The sequence below is a fragment of the Ceratosolen solmsi genome, unplaced genomic scaffold (assembly GCF_000503995.2).
Source record: "Ceratosolen solmsi marchali unplaced genomic scaffold, CerSol_1.0 scaffold7, whole genome shotgun sequence".
Taxonomy (NCBI): domain Eukaryota; kingdom Metazoa; phylum Arthropoda; class Insecta; order Hymenoptera; family Agaonidae; genus Ceratosolen; species Ceratosolen solmsi.
In genome coordinates, this window is record NW_011948413.1 from 12,841,146 (window position 1) to 12,863,178 (window position 22,033).

At 35.8% G+C, this 22,033-nt stretch overlaps 3 protein-coding genes across 3 annotated transcripts; 1 reads left to right on the plus strand and 2 right to left on the minus strand.

Annotated features, from left to right (window-relative positions):
• Nucleotides 1-8,778: 8,778 nt before the first annotated feature.
• Mcm7 (minichromosome maintenance 7) lies at nt 8,779-14,922 on the minus strand. Its single transcript, XM_011506218.1, has 9 exons — nt 14,721-14,922; nt 14,424-14,632; nt 14,080-14,243; nt 13,657-13,975; nt 13,307-13,492; nt 12,876-13,086; nt 11,488-11,965; nt 10,365-10,516; nt 8,779-9,303 (listed from the first exon to the last, which is right to left on the minus strand). The coding sequence occupies exons 1-9, from the start codon at nt 14,758-14,760 to the stop codon at nt 8,888-8,890; spliced, it is 2,175 nt and encodes a 724-aa protein (XP_011504520.1). The 5' UTR covers nt 14,761-14,922; the 3' UTR covers nt 8,779-8,887.
• Nucleotides 14,923-15,683: 761 nt separating this feature from the next.
• Nucleotides 15,684-17,342, plus strand: bys (Bystin). Its single transcript, XM_011506219.1, has 3 exons — nt 15,684-15,899; nt 15,995-16,911; nt 17,036-17,342. The coding sequence occupies exons 1-3, from the start codon at nt 15,756-15,758 to the stop codon at nt 17,286-17,288; spliced, it is 1,314 nt and encodes a 437-aa protein (XP_011504521.1). The 5' UTR covers nt 15,684-15,755; the 3' UTR covers nt 17,289-17,342.
• A 248-nt stretch (nt 17,343-17,590) lies between these two features.
• LOC105367491 (ribonuclease H2 subunit B) lies at nt 17,591-20,523 on the minus strand. Its single transcript, XM_011506220.1, has 5 exons — nt 19,910-20,523; nt 19,140-19,378; nt 18,774-19,059; nt 18,473-18,687; nt 17,591-18,303 (listed from the first exon to the last, which is right to left on the minus strand). Exons 1-5 carry the CDS (start codon nt 19,992-19,994, stop codon nt 18,208-18,210), a joined length of 921 nt encoding a protein of 306 aa, XP_011504522.1. The 5' UTR covers nt 19,995-20,523; the 3' UTR covers nt 17,591-18,207.
• Nucleotides 20,524-22,033: the final 1,510 nt, after the last annotated feature.

The window sequence follows — 22,033 nt, forward strand, 5'->3', positions numbered from 1 at the left end:
GCGCCCCCCCCCCCCCCCCCCCCCCCCCCATCCGACCAGCCACTGACCTCTTTTGATAAATCGCCGAATCTTTGATTATTGGATCTTATAATATGTCCCGATATACATACTTGCACGCACTCCGTTCATATCCACTTACCCATCTTATTAATCGACCTCCCCCCACCGCCACCACCCGCCCCCCTCACTCCCTTACAGCATAACTACGCACGATTTACTGTTTACCACGTTTTTGCAAGTCGCTGATACACACGACGATCGTCGAGCCTCTCTGCCATCCTCGTCTGACCTCGATTACGTGCTTACATTTGTCCCCAGCGCCCGACCCCCAGCTCAATTCCCCTTTCTCGTAGCCACGAGCAGCCGTCCATCCCATTTTTAACTCTTAATGAAAAAAGGCCAAATTTTCAGTAAATATGAAAATAAGAAAGAAGAAATAAGCATTAAGCGGTTCGGTAATTTCCTTAACTTTGTTCCCGACTCGGCCCCTCCTTAGCCGAATTATCTCGCAACGTCACGCACTTTTTCACGCCTCGTCAGGCTTTTCACTTTTCGGCGATGGCCGCGAGCGGATGGTAAACCGACGTTGAACAAACGCTTAAATCTGAAATTCGCCCGGCATTAGCCGAAAATCTAAACGGAATTGCTGACACGTGAGTGAGCCTGTCTGTGTTTGCCCGAATCCAAGCGCTCGAGCTTTCATGAGAGTTTATAATGCTTTCTCTTGACGGGGGATGGGAAGGGGGAGGTGGGAGGAGGGGAGGAGCTCGCTAAAATTTGCCCAATCTCAGTTAAACACGCAATAAGCGGTCTCATTGTGCCGACGTGAATGCATTAAGGTAGCAGTGGAGCCACGCGGCCGTTCGCGTTAAAGATTTTAAAGCTGAATTTCGGCCGACTTCCTATTAGAATTGTTGGGCATTGTGATTGCGTAAGCGAGGGAGAGGGATGGGGCTAAGGGGACGGTTAGGGCATTGCCATTATCAACGGCATCCGACAACCGTCCCCTCGTTTATTCCAAGGGGGCTTCGATATACGTTTCAAGCTCACTCACAAAATCAAACATCGCATTACGATAATAATCAATTTCATTGCAGCGCTCGATGATGGACGGCAAGTGTGCTCATGCCAATTGTTAATCGTGTGTAATTGTTAATCGACGGCTGACTCTATTTGCTCATTATGACACAGGAGCCTCGCTTCGAGAAGATACTCTAAGGAATAATATTACTCGCGACGCTATACTTTTGCGATGAGAACGCCACAGCGTTGCTAATAAAATTGATTGCCTATTAATCTAGATGGCTTTTGACGTTGACATATTATGTCTTTCGCAAGTGACGTATATTTACGCATACGTTTGGCGATTGGCGTAGAAAATGCCGGAGTAAAAGCAAAACCTCGCAGATTATTAAATGCATGAACAACGATACTAAGTGATTGCTTGGCCAATGGATAAATTTGTCAAATTGACTCTTTCCAGTCGCAGTACGTGTATAAAGTAGCGAATTACAAAAAATACAACTAACATATTAAAATTTTTATTTAATTGTTCCATTAAAGAAGATTAATGGATATTTTTTATCCAATGCGCAAAAGCTGTTTCATGTGCACTCGCAAAAGTAATATTAATAAGTACATTAAGAAGCAAAGATATTAATAACTCGATGACGATGACGACGACGACGACGACGACGTCTTCCTCGTACGTTACTTATCGATCGATCTGCTAGGAAATTTTAAAGCGACAATTGCCAAAATAATCTTTAACTTGCTAATGTTGAATAACTTGAACTGCCATCGCTCGCTTCCCATTTCACGCTGAAAGCCATTGATTACTTTGATTACATGTGATTTTATAAAGCGAACCTCGCAAGCCCAATTCCTTAATTAAAAAATAACTGTGAAAGTAGAACAATTGTTACAAATACGCCAATAATTTGTCCGCGTGCATATGGAATGCGATGAAAACGAGCCATCGACAATGTAATAAACAAGCTGAAATTCCCGTATATCATACTATTAAAGGCGCAGTCAATTCGGATTACCGCAAAATACAATAACACCGAAGATTTTGTCAACTTAAAATTTAAATTCGTTATTTCCAAGCGGTTTTAAGGTACACCTTACGACCATATTCACTCGCAAATTATTGAATATAATTTGATAATTAAATAAGCTAATAGAAAATTTAAAAGTTCCTTCAAATATTGAATGCAAAAGAGTAATAATAATAATTATTATTATTATTATTATTTTTATTATTATTATTATTATTATTATTATTATTATTATTATTATTATTATTATTATTATTCTGATAATGATAATGATAACGATAAATTTTCTTTTATGAATTCATGACTATGAATACTATTATCCTAAACGGGATCTTCGATATTTTCTACTAAGTGGGAAATACGTAGTTTTTATTTCAAAACAATAATACTAGATCTCAGAATGTCATTATTTTTCAAATGAAATTAGCGAACTTTAGCTTGTCTGATTAATGCCGCCATTACTCTTGAAACTGACGAAATGAATTTGATATTATCGGCAATATCCGGTAATATTATCCCTGTAATATAATATTTACGTAATACAAGAATAGCTTCTGTGCATAATAAATGAGAGATTTTCGACGATATTTTACGAAATTCTTTAAATATATATTCAAACGGCTCAAAATATTTCCAAGAGTACAATAATCGGAGCTTGGTAAATTTTGACGCACAAAGCATATTTCGCTACCACCAGAAATTTATGCCTACGAGCCTTATCTAATAATAAATAGGATTATCTGGTAATATTGATTTCTACTCCTCTTTATTCTAATTCATTTCAAAGACAAATATTTATTCAAATTTGCACAACATAATGGGAGAAAAAGGGGCAAGGGCGAGCTTCGTATCCCTTAAATCAACCATTCTCTCGTGCTTTTTGTACTGGAAATTCAGCCCTCTTACCCGTTTATTTACGCCTGTATTTTCATTTTCATCAATCAAAATGTCCACTCTTCGTTGAAATTATATCGTTTAATTTGCTCTCATTTGTCATTTAAAATATCCCTCCTCCTTCCACATATTTATTTCTCGCCATTCTCGCTGACACATATTCTTTACCTCTTTCCGCGATGCCTTTATTATACTTTTCACGGCGGGAAACAAAAATATTCCTCTCATGCATGCCCCGCGGAGATTGGACCTTTATTTTACATCCAAAATAATTCGAAAAACACTCTTCGACGACAAAAACAAGCTTCGTCAATACAAAATTTTAGCACGTTTAATATCACGATGCTGTCAAATTAATTTCTTTTAATTCTTATAATCAAATACATCCCGTAACGTTAATACGTTCTGATAACAGTCGTAACTCTCGCATGACATAAATTTTCTTCTTAAAAAAAAAAAAAAAAAAAAAAAAACAACAACAACAATAACAACAGCAAGAATAACAATAACAACTCCACAGTCGCGTTTTCTCTCATAATCTTTCGTTTTCACAATGTAATTTATTATCTAAAAGCGCGAATAAAAGTTAAACAAATTAAAGGCGCTGCTCCGCTAATTCCACTCCTCTGACTTACGCCCTCCGTAAATTTCTTAGGCAACAACAATATGGAATACGCATTTACAAGCGTCGCAGTCGTTCAAAATAGCGCCTGGGCTTTAAGAGGGCCTCTAGCTGCCCCTAATCGCAGACAAGTCGCGCGGGCGCACGCGCACTCCGCTCACTCGATCAGCCGCGAAACAATAAAGTGCTCGTTCATCGTGCTCGGTCGGCTCTAATTTTAATTTACCTCCGAACGACGCGTCTAGCGCGACTCCCGCGAGCAACGCAAATACATCGCAAATAGCCGCCGCCATAAAGTCTCGGCCGGGCTGCGGGACCGGGGTCTAGCGATAAACCATCTCCTCGGCCTCGGCCTTCGTGTTCCGTCACCTCGTCCTTCTCCTCCTCCTCCTCCTAGTCGTCCGTTAGCCGATCGAGACACGCCAACAACCCCGAAGGAGAAGAGTCATGAACCAAGGAATTTACGTCTTTTTAATTGGTGCGACGTAGACGGTGAGACAACGATTAGCCGATCCAATATTCAAAGTCTATATACTTTTAAACGGAGCAGTAGTTTGCTCGGGAAAGGGAAGGAAATAACCAACCGATCGATAATGCAGAGATTCGCTTCAGCGTAACACAGCCAACGCAGTGTCGCGATAACGAGACGATCGTCTCTATTCTGGCTTTGTAATATATAATTATCGTTGCATTGGTTGAAAAGCTCGCGATAGTAACAGTATCGTAAACTGCTCTCGTAATCGTGTGCTCAATGATTAGGCCGAAATTATTATTCGCATCCAAATCGTGCAGTTATTAGTTAAGCGTATGCAATGATAATGAGCCAGGGATTATCGTATCGGAATTAATTTTAACGACGTCCCTCCATCGCTATCTTATCCCTTAATAAAATATGCTGAAGATATCGTAAGAGGTAGATTTTGGCAAACTGTTACACGCGCCAAGTTCAATAGATCTGATATTTATCAATAGCACAAATAATTTCTAACACTATCGGGCGATTGCGAAGTAACGTGCGCGTATCTTTTCCAATTCCTGCTTTACGACGAGGGCCAACGATCTATGGGGTATCGACGCGATAATGCACGATATATATCCTTCTTAAACTCAATTAGATAATAATAATAATAACAACAATAACAACAACAACAACAGTCACCAACATATAATTAAACGTGTCTTTATGTAAAAATTTTTCGACCAATATAACTGTTATAATCAAGGCATAACTTTTACATTCAGTTTTAGAAATTCATTTTATTTTATTTTATTTATTTATTTATTTATTTTTTTTTTTTACTCTATCACTAATCTCTACAATTTTAAATTATAAGCTGGCTGTTATTGCTAAAGCAAAAAATTTATCGAAAGCGTAAAAATTGTATTTAACAACAAAGCTTATATATATATATGTATATATATATACATATAGACGTAGCTTTCGGATATGTAATGTTCACGAGCACAAATTCATACAACGCAGAGAGTGAAAGTAACACATAGATTTTATAAGGCTAAAATGACATCGGATTGGATCGATCAAAGGTATTAAGTAGACTTGATTGAGCTCATTTCATTCGTGTCCACGAATCGTTATCCGCAATTATTAATTTTGCATGCCGGAAGCAACAAGTTTGACTCGTGTAATACGCGTCTGCGAAAGCTCGAGAAGCCGCTAGTTAATGAAAAAAATACGTTGTTAAGGCATATTTTTTTAATTTATTTACCTCGTTTAAACAGCGCATGACGTGCGCTTTTTGAAAACCTCATCCGCTAGTTTTGCAACCATTTATCTTCTACACGAAAGAATTGTTTAAAAAAAAAAATTTTTTTTTTTCTTTTCTTTTCTTACGTGACCGTAATTCGTGCAAACTTATAACCAGGAGGCTAGTTATAGATAAAACAAGTGGAGAAAATTATCAATATACTCTCTACTAAAATAATCAAGTTTTCAATCTTCATATCTATTGTTAATCATCAACAGCATGAAGCTTTAAACATGCACACGATATATGTGTCCGAATATATGTATAAAACAAATAAAAATTTCAAATATTTAATTCAAAGAAAATTGTATTAAACTGAAAAGGCACTATTTTTCATAGTAACAACGTGTCTAATTTAGCTTCAAGGTTTGTACAAATTAAGGACGGTACGCAGAACGTAAGATTGCTGAGAAAGTTTTATACACTTTCTACGTTGGCCTTAGACTGTACTTGAAATTAAATTATACAAATAATTATTTAAATTTTTTTTTTTAATTTTTTTTTTTTTAATTTTTTTGTTTTTTTTTTTTATTTGTTTTATGTTTTTTGTTTTTTGTTTTGCAAAGTTTGTGCAATAAATATAAGGAAGAAATTTTTTTTTCTTTTATATAATATCAAATTGATTTACTATATTGATTTGAAATTTATAAAGCAATTAACCTAATATAAGGGGAAAAGTAATTTAAGATAATGTACTTAAAGTTACCTACACATTCTATAATTCGATAAGATAGAATTTAAATATTAATTCGCATACATAGGCTCGTTATGTGTTGCCATACGTACCTCAATTACACATGAAGATTAGATATATGATACATAAGCTTTTAGTCAAATGTATGTAGTGCCTTGCAATTTTTGCAATCTGGCACCTTCTATACTCACTTTTCACCTTTATAATGCACATTCTTTAAGTCTAGCTTTTTTTTCTTATAGAATTTTTTTAATTAGACTGAGAAATTGAAATTACTTTCTCATAGTGTATAATACGGCTTTCTATACGGGACTGTTTAATTTTTTTGACATTAAAATATTTCATTATTCAGCGATAATATTGAATTGCGCAATTTAATTATTATGACATTGTCATTTGTAATATACCGAATTATTTAGCGAGTAAAAGTTTTATAAAGCCGTATATAGGATTTAATCCGTATATAACGGCAAACTATACGTGCAAACGACTTCTAAACTATTTATTAGGATTAATTTTTGGGACAAAAATAAAGTAAATTATTATGAACGTATGTAAATGATGTTTTTACATTCGGGCAAGTGCTTTAATCAAGAAAATATACCTTATTATTTGCTTTGGAGAAAAAAATATTTATATTGAACACTTGGATCGATTGTCATGTTGAACATAAAAAAAACCATTCTAGAAAGTAGTACTACTGAAATGATCCTTAAATTATTATAATTGTTACCAATAAATAGCCTTAAATTAAAATATAATTTACCTAATATCCTACCTAGTAATTGACAACCTTACATTACAAACGAATTATAAACATACAAACATATAAAATAAAAAATAAGTGAAATTCACATTATTAATTACATAAATTAATTATATATATATATATATATATATATATATATATATATATATATATATATATATTTATCTGAGAGATAAAACGATTAAATCATATTATATTAGATTTCATGAAAATCCATTATATATTCTTACATGTAATTGAATTCAGAAGAGATCGTTTTATAAAGTATAATAAAATTATTTTCATAATTTAATGTACTTTTTAGATATAAAATGTTATTTCCAATAAAATTAAATTATAATTCTACAGTTCGAAATAATTGATTCGTCTGCAGTATATTTATATTATTGGCAGTGAATAACGACGTGATTTATCAATTTAAGACTACTTTGATTATACATACGATTTCCTTTATATCGGCATATTATAAAATATTATTTCGTTTTTATTAAAAATATTAATAGTGTACTCGTCATGTTCATGGTAAAAACTATAACTTATAGAGTAATTATCAAATTTTATAAATTAACGTAGCCCTTATTTAATTCTAGCTTATCTTACATAAACAGATCGTATTCATATATTATTGAAGGTAGCCAGTAGTTCTTTATTTCCTTATGTAATAGTATACTCAACAGTGGATAAACGCACATAAACATATGAAATGAAAGATATAAGAAGATAAAATTATGTGATTACGAAACAGAAAAGGAAGACTTATAAATGCTAATGTTATTCTTGATAAAAGTTCTTTTTATTAAATATAAAACTTAACACGATAATAATGTTAACTCTCGTGCAAATTCAATTCATTGGTGGATAGATTTGTTTCTATAAGTCTTATTACAACTTTCTTGACAATCTCACATACCCAAACTTTCATCACAATAATACGAAAAAGTATTACATCGATATTAGATAAACTATTATTCATTCGTTAGTAAAATATAGAAAAGGCTAAGGAAATATGAAATTTATGGCAATTTCAAGACTTACTTACACATAACAATACGTCGTACGCAAGGCCAATGGTGTCAAAAAATATTCTTACAATTATCACATTACCATTGCGATTCATTATAATTTAGAAATATTTGTACATAGACAATTACGTTTAGCGACTGACAACGTTAACGTATTTATTCGAATGTGTGTTTGGCATGGGAATTCGCTAAGTTCGTTAATTTGAGCCTTGAAGTTCCGTACTATTGAAATTCGCAAAGCATGCTTTTATCGATAGATTTATTATAATTCCTGAGAATAAAATGTAAGTAATTGAATAATAAACAGTGAGGGTAACGTGATACTAGAAATAGTTTTCCAAAGTATGTCGCGTGTTGCTACACGAGCTCTACAGCCATAAATGCGTTTTCTTTAAACGTCATTTTTAAATTGGATAGCTCTTACATTTCTGCTTTGAAACGTTTACAATAACAAAGAAAAAAAAATGTTTCTATCTAAGCTCCAGTTACTTTCGATGCATAAAATTCCGCATGCATTATATTAAAGTAAGTATCCAGATGAGGCAGAATGTTCGTAAATTTGAAAATACAACCTCCTCGCAGGGTCTACGAAGTAAATGAAATTTTCGAACCCGGTAGACCATTTCCCTAAGTAAATCTCCAATCTCGGATTATCCCCATCCAAGAAGTATTACCCATAATTTCCAAAGGCACGGAGCATCGAATTAAATTAAAAATCCAGCCTCTATAAAATTTTAGAGGTATTTAAAATTCAAGACGCAGATGTTCTTAAACTCAAAAATAATGGGTCAAGCGGTCAAACAAAAACGGAAAAAGACAACAGAAAAAAGGCAAAAAAAGCCACAATGATATTAAAAAAAAAAAAAAAAAAAAAAAAAAAAAAATATATGCAATTTATTGTCTCCTACAAAGTACAATGGGGCTTGTAAAATTAAAATGATGGACGACGATAATGGGGAGGGGAATGAGGGGAGCACGTCGCCGTGTTAGATCAATCAAAATCATTTCTCGATTGCAAGTGGCGCTGGAGCGGCGGCGAAAGATATAATATAGGGTGGCGTTAAACTAGGGTAATAGTCGTCCTGGCCTGATTGACCTGCCACACATTAAGCTCCTCGTACTGCTCGATCATGTCGTTGATCTCGTCGGGCTTGAAGCCCTTGCCGGTGCAGCGCTCGAGTATCTCGTGAACCTTGACGACTTTGCCCTCGCCCGCCAACTCCCTGATGATCGCGTACATTTTGTTCCTCCTCTGGTTCGGGCCCGAGCTTACCTTCACGTCCGAGTAGTTGATCGAGTGCTTGGACATCTCGATGAGTCGATGGGCCTCCTGCACGTCGTACTTCTCTACCTGGTCGGATAGGCGAAGTCGGGCGAGGGCCGTGGCTAGTCGCAGCACGCCAAGGAGATTTCGCGCCGAGGTGAAGGTCTGGTCTTGGCTCTTGCGAGCCTCTCGCCTCATCTCCACGTACGTATCTGTGGATTCGACAAATCCCTGCGTGCGTCACTTGCTCGTTTGTGTATTGAACGATCGCCTGACTTTCTTTATCTTTGTCTTTATATGCTCGCTACAATGACGCGTGCCCCTGAAATTTACCGATCGCGTAACATTTACGGCGGAGCCACAGACGACTTTTACATCCTTCCAAATGCTAAGAGAACTTGGTCGAGAATTTTTTCTAAAACAAAACCCAGTAAGATGCGATAATTGTATATTTATGCTGTGCCCTAATACTTCATTCACCACGTTTATCTATTTTCATGGAATGTCTAAGATGATGCTTGGGTAGCGTTTGGGCAGCTTGAGAGAAAATTTCATCCCAAACTTACAATTGACCGATTTATTTTGGCAAGCATAGCCTCCGACACAGTATAATAAAATAAAGCTTAACGTAATCGAACGACATTACTTTGTTTAAAACGTCATTGTAACGGGAATATCAGCAGTGAAAATCACCATTATAAATGATAATGCTACTACATTGCGCCATTAAATGCAGTAGTTACTGCATTAAACTTAAAATAAAATTCTTACGTCATTGTGGAATTTTTCATTATACACAACTTAGAATCGATATTTTCTCATACTTCGACGTTTATACAAATATCACTAAAAATTATTTCAAAAAAAAAAAAAAAAAAAAAAAAAAAAAATTTTTTTTTTGTAATTTGGCATTTAAAAGCTCGCATTTTTAAGGACGCGCTTTAGACTTTTTTTCAATGTAAAAAATTAAGTATGAAAACTTAATGGCTGATTATCATTGTGAATTACTTGGCTTTAAATTACATCTATATTACATTTATATTTACAAATAGTGTAAATAAATAATCTACTAAAACTTATGTGCTTAAAATGATTGATTTATGCGAATGAGTTTAGACTTTTTTTTTATGTACAAACCACGTTTAAAATAAATTAACAAGATTTAATTTATAAAAAATATTTATTTTCAATACTGTCAAATTGATAAAGACTTTTTGATTGATTGCTAAATGTTATTAATATGATTTATTAATCTTATGGTAAAATTACTTACCAACAACGTAATCCGTTAATTCTTCTGGCATGTAAGGTTCTTTAGATTTGCACATTTGAATATACTTTCTCATTAAAGTCATATCCAAAGCTTCGAATTCAGTAGGCGGTTGCTGCCCGTGCTGATGGACATATGTAATATGTTGAGCAAGTCTGAAAAAATTTCAATCAAATATAACGGAAGAATTAGTTTCTTATTTCATATAATTAGATAAAGAATTAAAAAAGGAATGAAAAAAATTGGCCAAATTTTCTCCATGAATGTAAATTCTTAGCTTACTACGAGCTTCTTCTTTTTTTTATTGAACAACAATACTCAATAGCGTTTAGTTTACATTCGCATTAAAATTATTTGCATGTATTTTGAATATTATCCGACAGGTGTTGACATACGAATGAATTCATGAGAGAATTATTAATCATAGCTAAAATGAAATTTTCTTCAATAGAAGATGCAGCTAAACGAATAAAGACAAAATCTAAATAATACTAATACTAATACTAATAATAATAATAATAATAATAATAATAATAAGAAGAAGAAGAAGAAGAAGAAGAAGAAGATGATGATGAAGAAGAAGAAGAAGAAGAAGAAGAAGAAGAAGAAGAAGAAGAAGAAGAAGAAGAAGAAGAAGAAGAAGATGATGATGATGATGATGATGATGATGATGATGACGATGATGATGAAGAAAAACAACAACAACAACCATAATAGTAATAATCATAATAATAATAATAATAGTAATAGCAGTAATAGGAGTGATAGTAGTAGTAGTAGTAGTAGTAGTAGTAGTAGTAGTAGTAGTAGTAGTAATGCAAGTATATTATCATATTACACTTTGTTATTTACGTTCATTACAATATATAAAATTAATTTTTCGAATATTATTTAAAATAGATTACCCATCAATCTCAAATTCTCACTAAAATTAATGTTTCATTTTAAGATTTACCAATCAGTAGCACAAGATTTAGAATCTTATTTAAATTAATTAGATTTCACTGCTTATCGTAAATATATCATAAAATAGAATTGTTATAATCATTTAATATTTGTTCACAACGGATTACTTTTTTCATTCGACGCTTCAATCGACAGTTGCGTTAAAATAACGAAAACTCACTTCAAATCATTGTCTCTGTCCGCCCTGTCCTGTATCAACCATAACAGATCGAATCTCGAGAGAAGCGCAGCCGGCAGCTGGATATTCTGTTCCACCGACCTCTTAGGATTATATCGTCCATAAGCAGGATTGGCAGCCGCGAGAATGGAAACCCTGGCATTAAGCCGCGCCATTATACCGGCCTTGGCGATGGAAATAGTCTGCTGCTCCATGACCTCGTGGATGGCCGTACGGTCGGTCTCGGCCATTTTATCGAACTCGTCGATACAGCAGATGCCCTGATCGGCGAGCACGAGAGCTCCACCCTCGAGGATCATCTGGCTGGTTAGCGGATCCTTCATTACGGACGCGGTGAGACCGACTCCGGATGAGCCTCGACCAGTCGTGTACTGCGAGCGCGGAGACAGTCGAGTGATGAACGAGAGCAACTGCGATTTCGCCACACCGGGATCGCCCATCAAGCAGATGTTGATGTTCCCTGCGGATAAACAAGAATTAGCAACGGCCTGATCTGGCAATTCGGTATTCGAGTTAAAACAGGACCGAGCGGACAAAGTGGCCCGCTCCATCGCTTTACAATTTCCTCTCCTTTTAAAGTGCTATCGAAGCTTACTGTTAATTCCAATTGCACCACACGAGAATTGCATAAATGAATTTGACTGGCGACTTGCGTATGATTATGAGAAATTGATCGAATTAAACAATTTGAGAATCAGAACCATTGAGCGAAATAACTCGTGTATAGAAATGATAATCAGTCACTCGATGAGATTTTTTTTTTTTTTTTTTTTTTTTTTTTTTTTTCCCCCAAAAATACGCAAGACTGTATGAAATTAAGTTGTAACGATCGATGATTAGTCATAGTGTAAGACAGCTATGTTGTAGCGACAATGTGATTAGAGCAAAATACTCGATACGCTTGTGCAGCAACAGCGATTATCGATAAATTCGCTCGACGTGTAGGGGCTATAGAGTTTATTAAAACGTATGAATAATGAGTAGCAAATTGTCGACGATGTTGACATTGGTTGAACTAAACGAATTTCCGCTTGAAGAGAAATTCAAAATCGGGTCTTGAAAGACCGACGACACATCCAAGTCATGTCAGCCGTACTTGAGTGAAATAGGAAAATTAAATGTAATCTAAAACCGGTTGCAATCATGTCGATGACTATTTGTGCATGCGTATATGTTAGTTACAACGGAAGGAAATTTTAAATGATTTCAATTTTATGATATCAATTTTGTCCTCGCTTTCGTGTAGTTGATTTAACGCTTGAACTTAATGATTGAACGCGTAAATTTTTAATTATTACATTGATACTGATTGACGGCGCTATAAGAATAATATGAAAAATTACCAGTAATTTACACAATATGAGACTTACCTCTTATTTTAATATCACCCTTCTTTTTGTCCGTACCTCCAACTAAAAGTAACAAAAGCGCCTTTTTAACATCCTCCAAGCCATATATTTCTGGTGCTATGGAACTAGCTAATTTCGAATAAAAATCGTCTTGAGCCAATATAGCCATTTCTTCATCTGTCAATTCATTGGCGCTAGTGTCATCTTTCGTCAAGCTTAGATTTTCGATTTTCTAATAGAATAATTAAATTCATAATTTATTAATTCCAAACTATAAATGGAGGCGAAAGCTCAATGTTTGACAATACTAATTGTTAATAATGTTAAATTTCGCAGTTTATGTTTTTCAAACGAATCCGTTAGAATACATATTTATTTATTTATTTATTTATTATTATTATTTTTTTTTTAATAAAAGTATTGTGATATAATTGTATAAGTGTATATCGTACATGGGCATCCATATAAGTATCGCACAGAAGACCTGCCGATTCCCGAGCGACGAAGCCTGTTTTCATAAGAGGCAAAAATATTCCAGTGAGCACAATATGATCGCCTGGCTGACATTGCCTAGTCAACTCCCCCCGACAAAATAATGTTAAGCTTCTTGGAATGTGTCCAACGGGTACTTGATCGCTCTTAATTAAAAAGTAAAATAATTAAATTATATTAAAATTTAAATTAAAACTGTAATTAAAAATAATTATAATTCTATCGTACAATTAATTTATATTTAGAAAGTTGTTAATGAAAGAATCGACGTTAACAAAATTTATAACATAAAACGATGAGTTATGCTTACATGCTCTTGGACTTTTATCTCTTGAAATTTGATAAATTTAGAACCTTTAGTTTGCTGGTATAATCTACCACCTGACTTGTTAACGCGACAATCGTCGCTAGGGCAAGACTGTAACGGCATAAAACTCATAGACTGCACAGTTTGATAAGTTTCTGCGCCACATTGATCGCAGGTATACGTCGAAACAACCATTAAAGGCTTTACTTCTGTACTTCTAGTAACTATACCTCGAACTGTTACCAATTGTCCCACGTAAGTCGCCTTAATGTCCCTTACCGACATTTGTTTTGCATCGTTAAAATTTTCAAAATATATTTCACTGCAAAATAAAAGTTACTGGTCAAGTTGATGGCATTATTTCTGTAAAACAAGTCAAACGTATCTAATTACGAATTAGACATTATGAAATGCTAAAACACCCACAAGCGTCTCATAAGTTCCGGGGCATATTTATTTCTAGGATCTCTTTGCTCTCCTGGATGTTGATTACGAGCCTCCATCATTAAACGATGCTCGATATAAATGTCTAAAGTATCCTTGGCAGTTATGGTTTTTTCTTTAAAATCGGGTAAAATTTCTTGGACGAGCTGTAAATTAAATTTAACGCTTGAAACTACTTAATTTATATTAATCTTCTATTATTTTTACATCACATACTGACATTTTCATTTACATAAATTACAATAAATTACCAGCGTCAAAACTCGATCGATCGATTAATTAATAAAACTTAAATACCCTAACACATGTTCTAATTTTATACTTACGTTCAAGAGTAAGGTAACGTAGCGCCTAGCATTTGAAGCAATCACTTCAGCAAGTTCATCATCAAAATCCTTAACATCATCCAAACTAATAACTAAGGCAATTTGTTCTCTATGCGCCAGTCTTGTTAATTGTTCTCGATACTTAAAATGCTTATTGCCTGTTTTCTCATCCATTTTCGAATATTCCGTGAGAAACATTTTGAGTTGATCTAATACATAAAACAGGATTTATCAAAACTATTCTAATATCTTATCATAGATTTATTTTAATTTTCAATCACATATTTGCATTCTTACCTCTATCTTTGTTATAATCTCTTGCAAGTTTTGGAGGCATGATTACAGACTTTTCCAACTCCTTCGATCACTATAAATTATATATAAATAACTAAACGAAAAGATAATAATTATTAGAAAAAAGGAAAACGTAAGAATATCCGAAGCTCCAATTATTCTCTATTTACTGTCCACTTCACTTTTCCCCGTGTTTTCCCGCGTAAATCTGCACACCCATACACATCTGATGAACGTGAAATGTTCGTAGAATACTTGGAATTAACTCGATTTTCGAGTGAATTGGTGTTGTCTAACAAATTGATGGCGCGTTACCCCAGATATTACCTACTTCTGCTATCCTTTAATAGAGCTTAAAATTTTAACTCTATTCACTTAATTCGTACGCATAGTTATTCAATTATTTATATATCATTGGAATATTAATTATAACGATACAATATATACATCTTATATTTATAAAATACAAATTGACTACCAAATACAAGGACTTTGACGGGGATCGTGACGGCACCTATTGCACTGCTATATACTGTGCCGCGTAAATTTAAATAGACAAGTACTACTTGTTAACTGGAAGTTAAACTTCTGTATTTAATCGTATTATTATTATTATTATTATTATTATTATTATTATTATTATTATTATTATTATTATTATTATTCGTTACTCTATTTACGCGTGACTCATAAAAAATAAAAATCTTTTTACGGAGAGCTGATAAATGGCATGATATTAGTATAAGTGAGTAATAAAGAAAAGAGAACAACAAAATTGCCTGACAATCGAAAAAAAATCCATTTCGCTTTTGTAGATAAATTTTCCGTATTACCTTACAAGATATTACAATATTGGGATGTTAATTCGTATAATGCAAAATTGTTTGTTGCATTGAAATTGATCGCTCTGAGGTGGTGAGTCGGTAAGGTAGATTACAAATATATCTCTATCCGTAAACTATATATTGCACTTGTAATACTCATGCACGTGTTCCCTTACAAGTCCTGAACGACAATTAACCATTGAAATAACGTAAAATGGGGAAAGCTAAGAAAATAAAAGTTTCCAAGGATGAAATGAGCAAGAAGAAAATTGGCTTAGCTGAACAATTGGAAAATGAAAATACGCTGAAAATCAAAGAACGCAAGAAAATTCGTAATCGTACCGAAGAGCACGAAGAGGTTATGTATATCTATATGTCAAACATAAATTTAAGTACTTGCAAACTTTGTCTATTGACAACATTTTTAACAATGTATATTATTTTTATTTACAGTTTATCGATCCTAAAATTTCGAAGAAAATTTTATTGCAAGCTCGAATACAGCAGCAGGAAATTAAGGAGGAAGAATTGGGATCGTCCACTTCAAAAAAAAAATCAACAGATTTTCAGGATTTGTTTAGCGATGATGATGAGTCGTCTAGTGATGTAGAGAGCATTCAAAATGATTATTACGAAGATATTCAAATAGATCCAGAGGACGAGAGGGCTTTAGAGATGTTTATGAATAAGGACGGAGTGCCTGTGAAAAATCTTGGTGATATTATAATGGAAAAACTGTTGGAGAAGAAAAGAGAACTAGAAACTGAATTATCGGATGTTGCGTCCCTGCAAATGCAGGATATCGATCCAAGAGTAAAAGCCATGTACGAAGGAGTTAAAGATGTTTTATCTAAATACCGTTCTGGCAAATTGCCAAAAGCCTTTAAAATTATACCTAGTTTAAGAAATTGGGAGCAAATATTGTACATAACTAATCCACTTGGATGGTCGGCTGGTGCAATGTATCAAGCGACTAGGATATTTGCCTCCAACTTAAAGGAGAGAATGGCTCAGAGATTTTATAATCTTGTTCTTTTACCCAGAATTAGGGATGATTTAGCGGAATACAAAAGACTGAACTTTCATTTGTATCAAGCGTTAAGGAAGGCACTGTTTAAGCCAGGAGCCTTTATGAAAGGTATCATATTGCCTCTTCTCCAATCTGGCACATGCACCCTAAGAGAAGCCGTAATTATTGGATCGGTAATTACAAAAAATTCGATACCTATTTTACACTCGTCCGCAACATTGTTAAAAATTGCTGAAATGGATTATAATGGAGCTAATAGTGTTTTTATGAGGATATTTTTAGACAAAAAATATGCCTTGCCGTACAGAGTCGTCGATGGACTTGTATTTCATTTTTTGAGGTACGTAATTCCATTTTAGAATTAGAGCATTACAATAAGCGAAAAAAAATTAAAGTATTTGAAAATAATTAAATTTGCAATGAATGTTTATTAATTTTCCTTTTTTTTTTTCCTTTTTACACAGATTTGAAAGAGACAGAAGGGAGTTGCCTGTTCTGTGGCATCAGGCTTTTCTGACATTTGCCCAGAGGTACAAAAGTGACATAAGTTCAGAACAAAAAGAGGCATTGTTAGAATTATTAAAAAAACAATCTCATCATACTATAACACCAGAAATAAGACGAGAATTACAAGCAGCAAAGTGCAGAGATATCGAGTTAACAGCACCTACAACAGAACCCATCGGAAATCGCGTTACATTTATGGATTCCGATTAATTTTATATAAAAACACTTGTAAATTATTGATGAAATATCGTATAGTTTGTTAATTTTTTTATTTTTATGCTTTTTGTTACGAGCTTATTGTATAATATATAACGTATAAAATAAAATACAATTTCGTTTGTTGGATTACTTAATTTTATCCTTCTTTTATAATTCAGTTTCATACAATGCAACGACTAACATAAATTTTGTTGATGATTCGCAAATAAATAGTTTTGTAATAGTCGAGACCTAAATTTTATGTACAATTACTGGTAAATTAAAAATTTAATACACATTGCTCGATTAGGTGAATTATAATTTGTATTATCGTCAATGTTGAAATTTTAATTAACGATACGAATAAAAATGTACTCCATCGTTGTTGATGTCGATTAAACCGCAAATATTAAAAAATTTTCTTATATTAAATACACATAATATATTCCATTATTTATTATAAAAAAATGTACTATTTACACAGAAATGATGAATGTCATCTTAAAATAGCCACATTCTGTTTCACAGAATCACAGAATTAAATTAACACTTATATCCTGCATAATCTAACAGTCTTATTTAAAAATTTGTAATTAAAAAAGAATTGCAAAAATAACTTTAACCTTTTCGTGCGCAATTATTAAGTTATGTATACATACAAGAAATATTCTTAAACAACAATACGAAACCCTGTTATTAAAGTACAGGTTTACAGCCTGCAATTAATAATATAAATTTTATACTTAATATTGGCTTTGTGCTACGTAATCGACTTTTATATCAGAAATCTCTTAAGCCTAGGTGTTTCTATATTGACGTTTACATGATAACATTCATAGGAACATAGAGACTCCAAATTTTCCTTAATGCGACAGACCAATTTTTTTCAAAGTGGTAGGTCACTATGTATAAAGTAATATGCTTAGAATTCTCATTTTTTCTTGAAGAAATTGGTTATACTCTTAGATCCAGCAGCAGCTTTCTGTCTAGCTAGCTCCTTCTTCGACAAAGTGGCCATCTTAGCTGGCTGCAAATATTTAAAGTCAATGAATCAAGTGTAGAGCGACATTTTATTTACCATAAAGAAATCAAATTGTGCATGTGAAATTTTATTGTAATACGATAATGTAGGTAAGTAAAAATGGCAGAAAGCGTGCATAAGCAATCTTTTTTTAATGCTATTTTTATGAACTAACCTTTTCTGATTTAGTTAGATCGAGTGCTCCATTTCGTGGGGCCATTTCTTGCACTTCTCTCTTAGGCCTTTTCTCGTCGGCCGTATCTTTTGGACTGTTGAGCTTACGTTTTTTTTGCTCCGTGTCATCCGACAAGTTAAGATACTGCAGTAACTTTTTAGACAAATCTTCGGCAAGATATTCAGAAACTATACCGTGAGCGTATCTCATATATTCTAAACCACATAAGTATAATTCTACTTTATAAAACATCCCTTTAATGGGCTATGTAATTAATATACAAATCTGATCCGAGTATTACCTGCTTCTGTTCCACCCTCGTGTTTGCTACTTTTTACAAAATTAGCACTTATAGCACCTTGAGAAACGTGAATGCCTTTTTGTCTTACAATTTCCGCAACTCTTTCCACCTTCTTTCTTAACCAACTTAACGTCTTATCCTCGTTATATTTAAAGGCTTGTAAGGATTCGTCTCCTTTTCGGTCAGCTATCAACGACAATTTTAAATTTTGACACTTTATGAGACGATTGGTTTCGGGATAATCTTCGTCGCGCAGACACTGCTCTAATGGCATTATTTGTTGAGACTAAGGAATTTCAAGACACAATTATTACATGTAGGTACGCTAATACTGCATTCTTGCTAAAGTCTATGAGAACTTATTACTTTTCTTAGGTAAGGGAGAACCAGAAAAATTGGATCAATCGGTGTTGAAAGATGCATTTTTCCATCCGATCTAACATTGTCATCGATAAACCAAGATCTTTTATTTTCATCAAACGTCATAACTTCTTGAATCGTCAAATCACCAGGACTAAAAACAAACATGGCAGCCTGATTCGAAGCCGGATGCCGAAGCTTCACCATATCAGGATGCACACCTTCCGTATTCTCCAAGGACTCACCTAAACACCCAAGACAAGCATAAATTCATACTATAATTGATTACCTTACAAACCCCCTCTCCTCCCCCACCCACCCCCCCACCCTCCCCTCGCGACAATAACGATGACGACGACAACAACAATAACAACAACAACAACAACACGCGACACAATTAACGAATACCAATAAAAGAATTTATATCTAAATTCGTATCCCCCAATAATAAATTACTGCAGTCCCAACTACCAGGCCGTCCAATTCACAATAATAATAACAATCGAATAACCATGAACTTTTTAAGTGACCGGGTCGTGACTCATCCCTTCCCAATAATGCCCAGTGCCTATTAATAACAAATATTAAAAATTGAAACGCCATCGCCCGTTGTAAATTGGAATGCAGATTGGAAGGAGAAGTGTGGCCTGGGGAATGGGCCGACAAAAAGTAAACAATGGCCAATACATAACCGATACCCGTATCGACGTATTCGCGTGACCGCGACAAGGGGCTCGCTCTTGCGCACCTTGCGACTCGCTATGCAATCGGCTTACCTTTCATGAGGAATACCCATGTATTGGCGCTGGCTTGCGCCCCCGTCTTCACGAACTTCTTCGGCGAAGCCTTGACGCGCGGCATTGTCCCAAGGTTCTTTATAACCTGCAAAAGGAAGTCTAGGTGAGCCGCGGGCGCGAGCGAGGATTCGGGAGGCCGTGCGGCGCCTCCTCCTCGGCAAAAAAGGCGCAGGGACGGACACGATGACGCGAGGCTGCTTTGCCGTACTTTCTCCGCCCTCAGTGGTCGGCCATATTCCGCGATGAAGGAAAGGCCCCGGGGGCTGACTGATCTGCTGTCTTATCGGCTAGCGAGACCGGAAGCCCACCGCATTGTCACCTGGTAAAGAGCCGCGGACGTCGGGTCACGAATTCCCGTTGTGCGGCTACGAGCTTTTATCGCCCTACAAAGCCACGGGCCATCCTCGGATCTTCGCGGGGGCTTCCACGAGCGCCTATCGCAACAATATTAATAAGTGGATGCGCGCGCGGAACTCTAGCGTGGAGGACACCAACTACGAGCTGACCGCGGCTCCAAGGTCTATCGACGCTCCTCCTTCCTTCCCTGCTGCCTTCTTTCCTTTCTTTCCAATTTATTATTATTACGGCGCCCCGCGAAATTTTCGCGTGCACGCGCTCGGCGCACCCCCTCCCACAAACATTTCTCCCCTCCCTCGTACGCGTTCACTCGGAGCAAATGGCTCGACTTGCTTCCGCGCGCGAACGAGAGTTGAATGGCATCGTAAATCACGAAGCGCGTAAATCGCCGCGAGACAGCCCTTATTATCCGGGATACCATGTAAAACGCCTTCGTAGAGACGCGCCAGAAGGTCCTAGGGTCCGAGCGGTTTCGGATATCCTTGTCCTAGGATCTCTCATCTCTCGGCCACGAAAACGACGAGATCGAGGATCTTCGTCTCGGCAGCTCCTGCTCCATAAGCGATTACTAAGAAGCTGTGAATTTTTAGCCCAATTTAATCTGCAAATCGAGCGTATTTATCGTAATCGACGTATTACGATTACGATACATCAAACTTGTGCGAATCCGCTCCGAGTCCGCGTCTCAAACCTCATTAAATAGCTTGAATTCATATTAGTAATGGGTCGCTCGTGTCGGACGAGGCAACTGGTTATAACAAGGAACTCGAAAGAATCGGACGACTCGCAAAAATTTGACGATCGGTAACTCAATGGAATGTCCCAACCACCTCAAATCAGGATCCGAAGATCCGCCCCTGGGCGACGATAGTTATGTCGAGCAATATTTTCCACACCTGAGCGCGTCGGTTGAGCATGGCACCCGTGTAAACGCTCGTCATCCCTGAACCTTCGATATTCGCAGGCTATCCTCCTCCACCCCCCCCCCCCCCCAACCCCCCCGATTCTATCAACAAAGGGCCCCCCCCCCCCCCCCCCCCACAACCGCCGCCAATGTTATAAATAAAGGTTTTTCGCATTCCAAGCCCTCGTCCCGAGAGTTATTCAATGTCGCAAACTCTTTTTTATCTTCTTCAAGCTTGTTTCATACGTGCATACGTCGCTTCTCCGCAGACCTGCCGCTATTTGGTTTTTTTTTTTTTTCAATAAGATGCGCATCGTCGCTCTTCTCGTCACAGCTTCAAAGACGTCGTCGAGGTGAACACTTTCTCACGCGCGCAATTCCTCTAATAGCGAGTATGTCCGTGAGGCATGCTCACGTCACGCTTCGTATAATTCCTCCACCTCCACCACCTCCTCCTCCTCCTACACCCCATCACAACCCCCCCCCCCCCCCTCCATTCAACGAAGCGTCGTTTCACGATGAAAAAGTCAGGCTTTTACTAATGGCTTTTAATTTCGAAATCGGATGTTGTCGAAGGCGGGCAAAGTACTTGAATAACCTAATTAAAAGTGATGGCACTAACCCCCACTTTGAGAGTGCACTGATACGACAGCTGCAGACGCTTTCTTTCTCATACTTTTAAAGGAGTCGTTGCGAGCTCAAGGCCTCGGCTCTCGCGAGAAAGTAATTTTAACGTGTAGAGAAGGTTTTGGTGATTGAGATGGCGAACGAGAAAAGGTTGCGGCAAGAATTATTGAAACAAATGAATTTTATTGAATTGAAAATACATTGTGCTGGTTGCG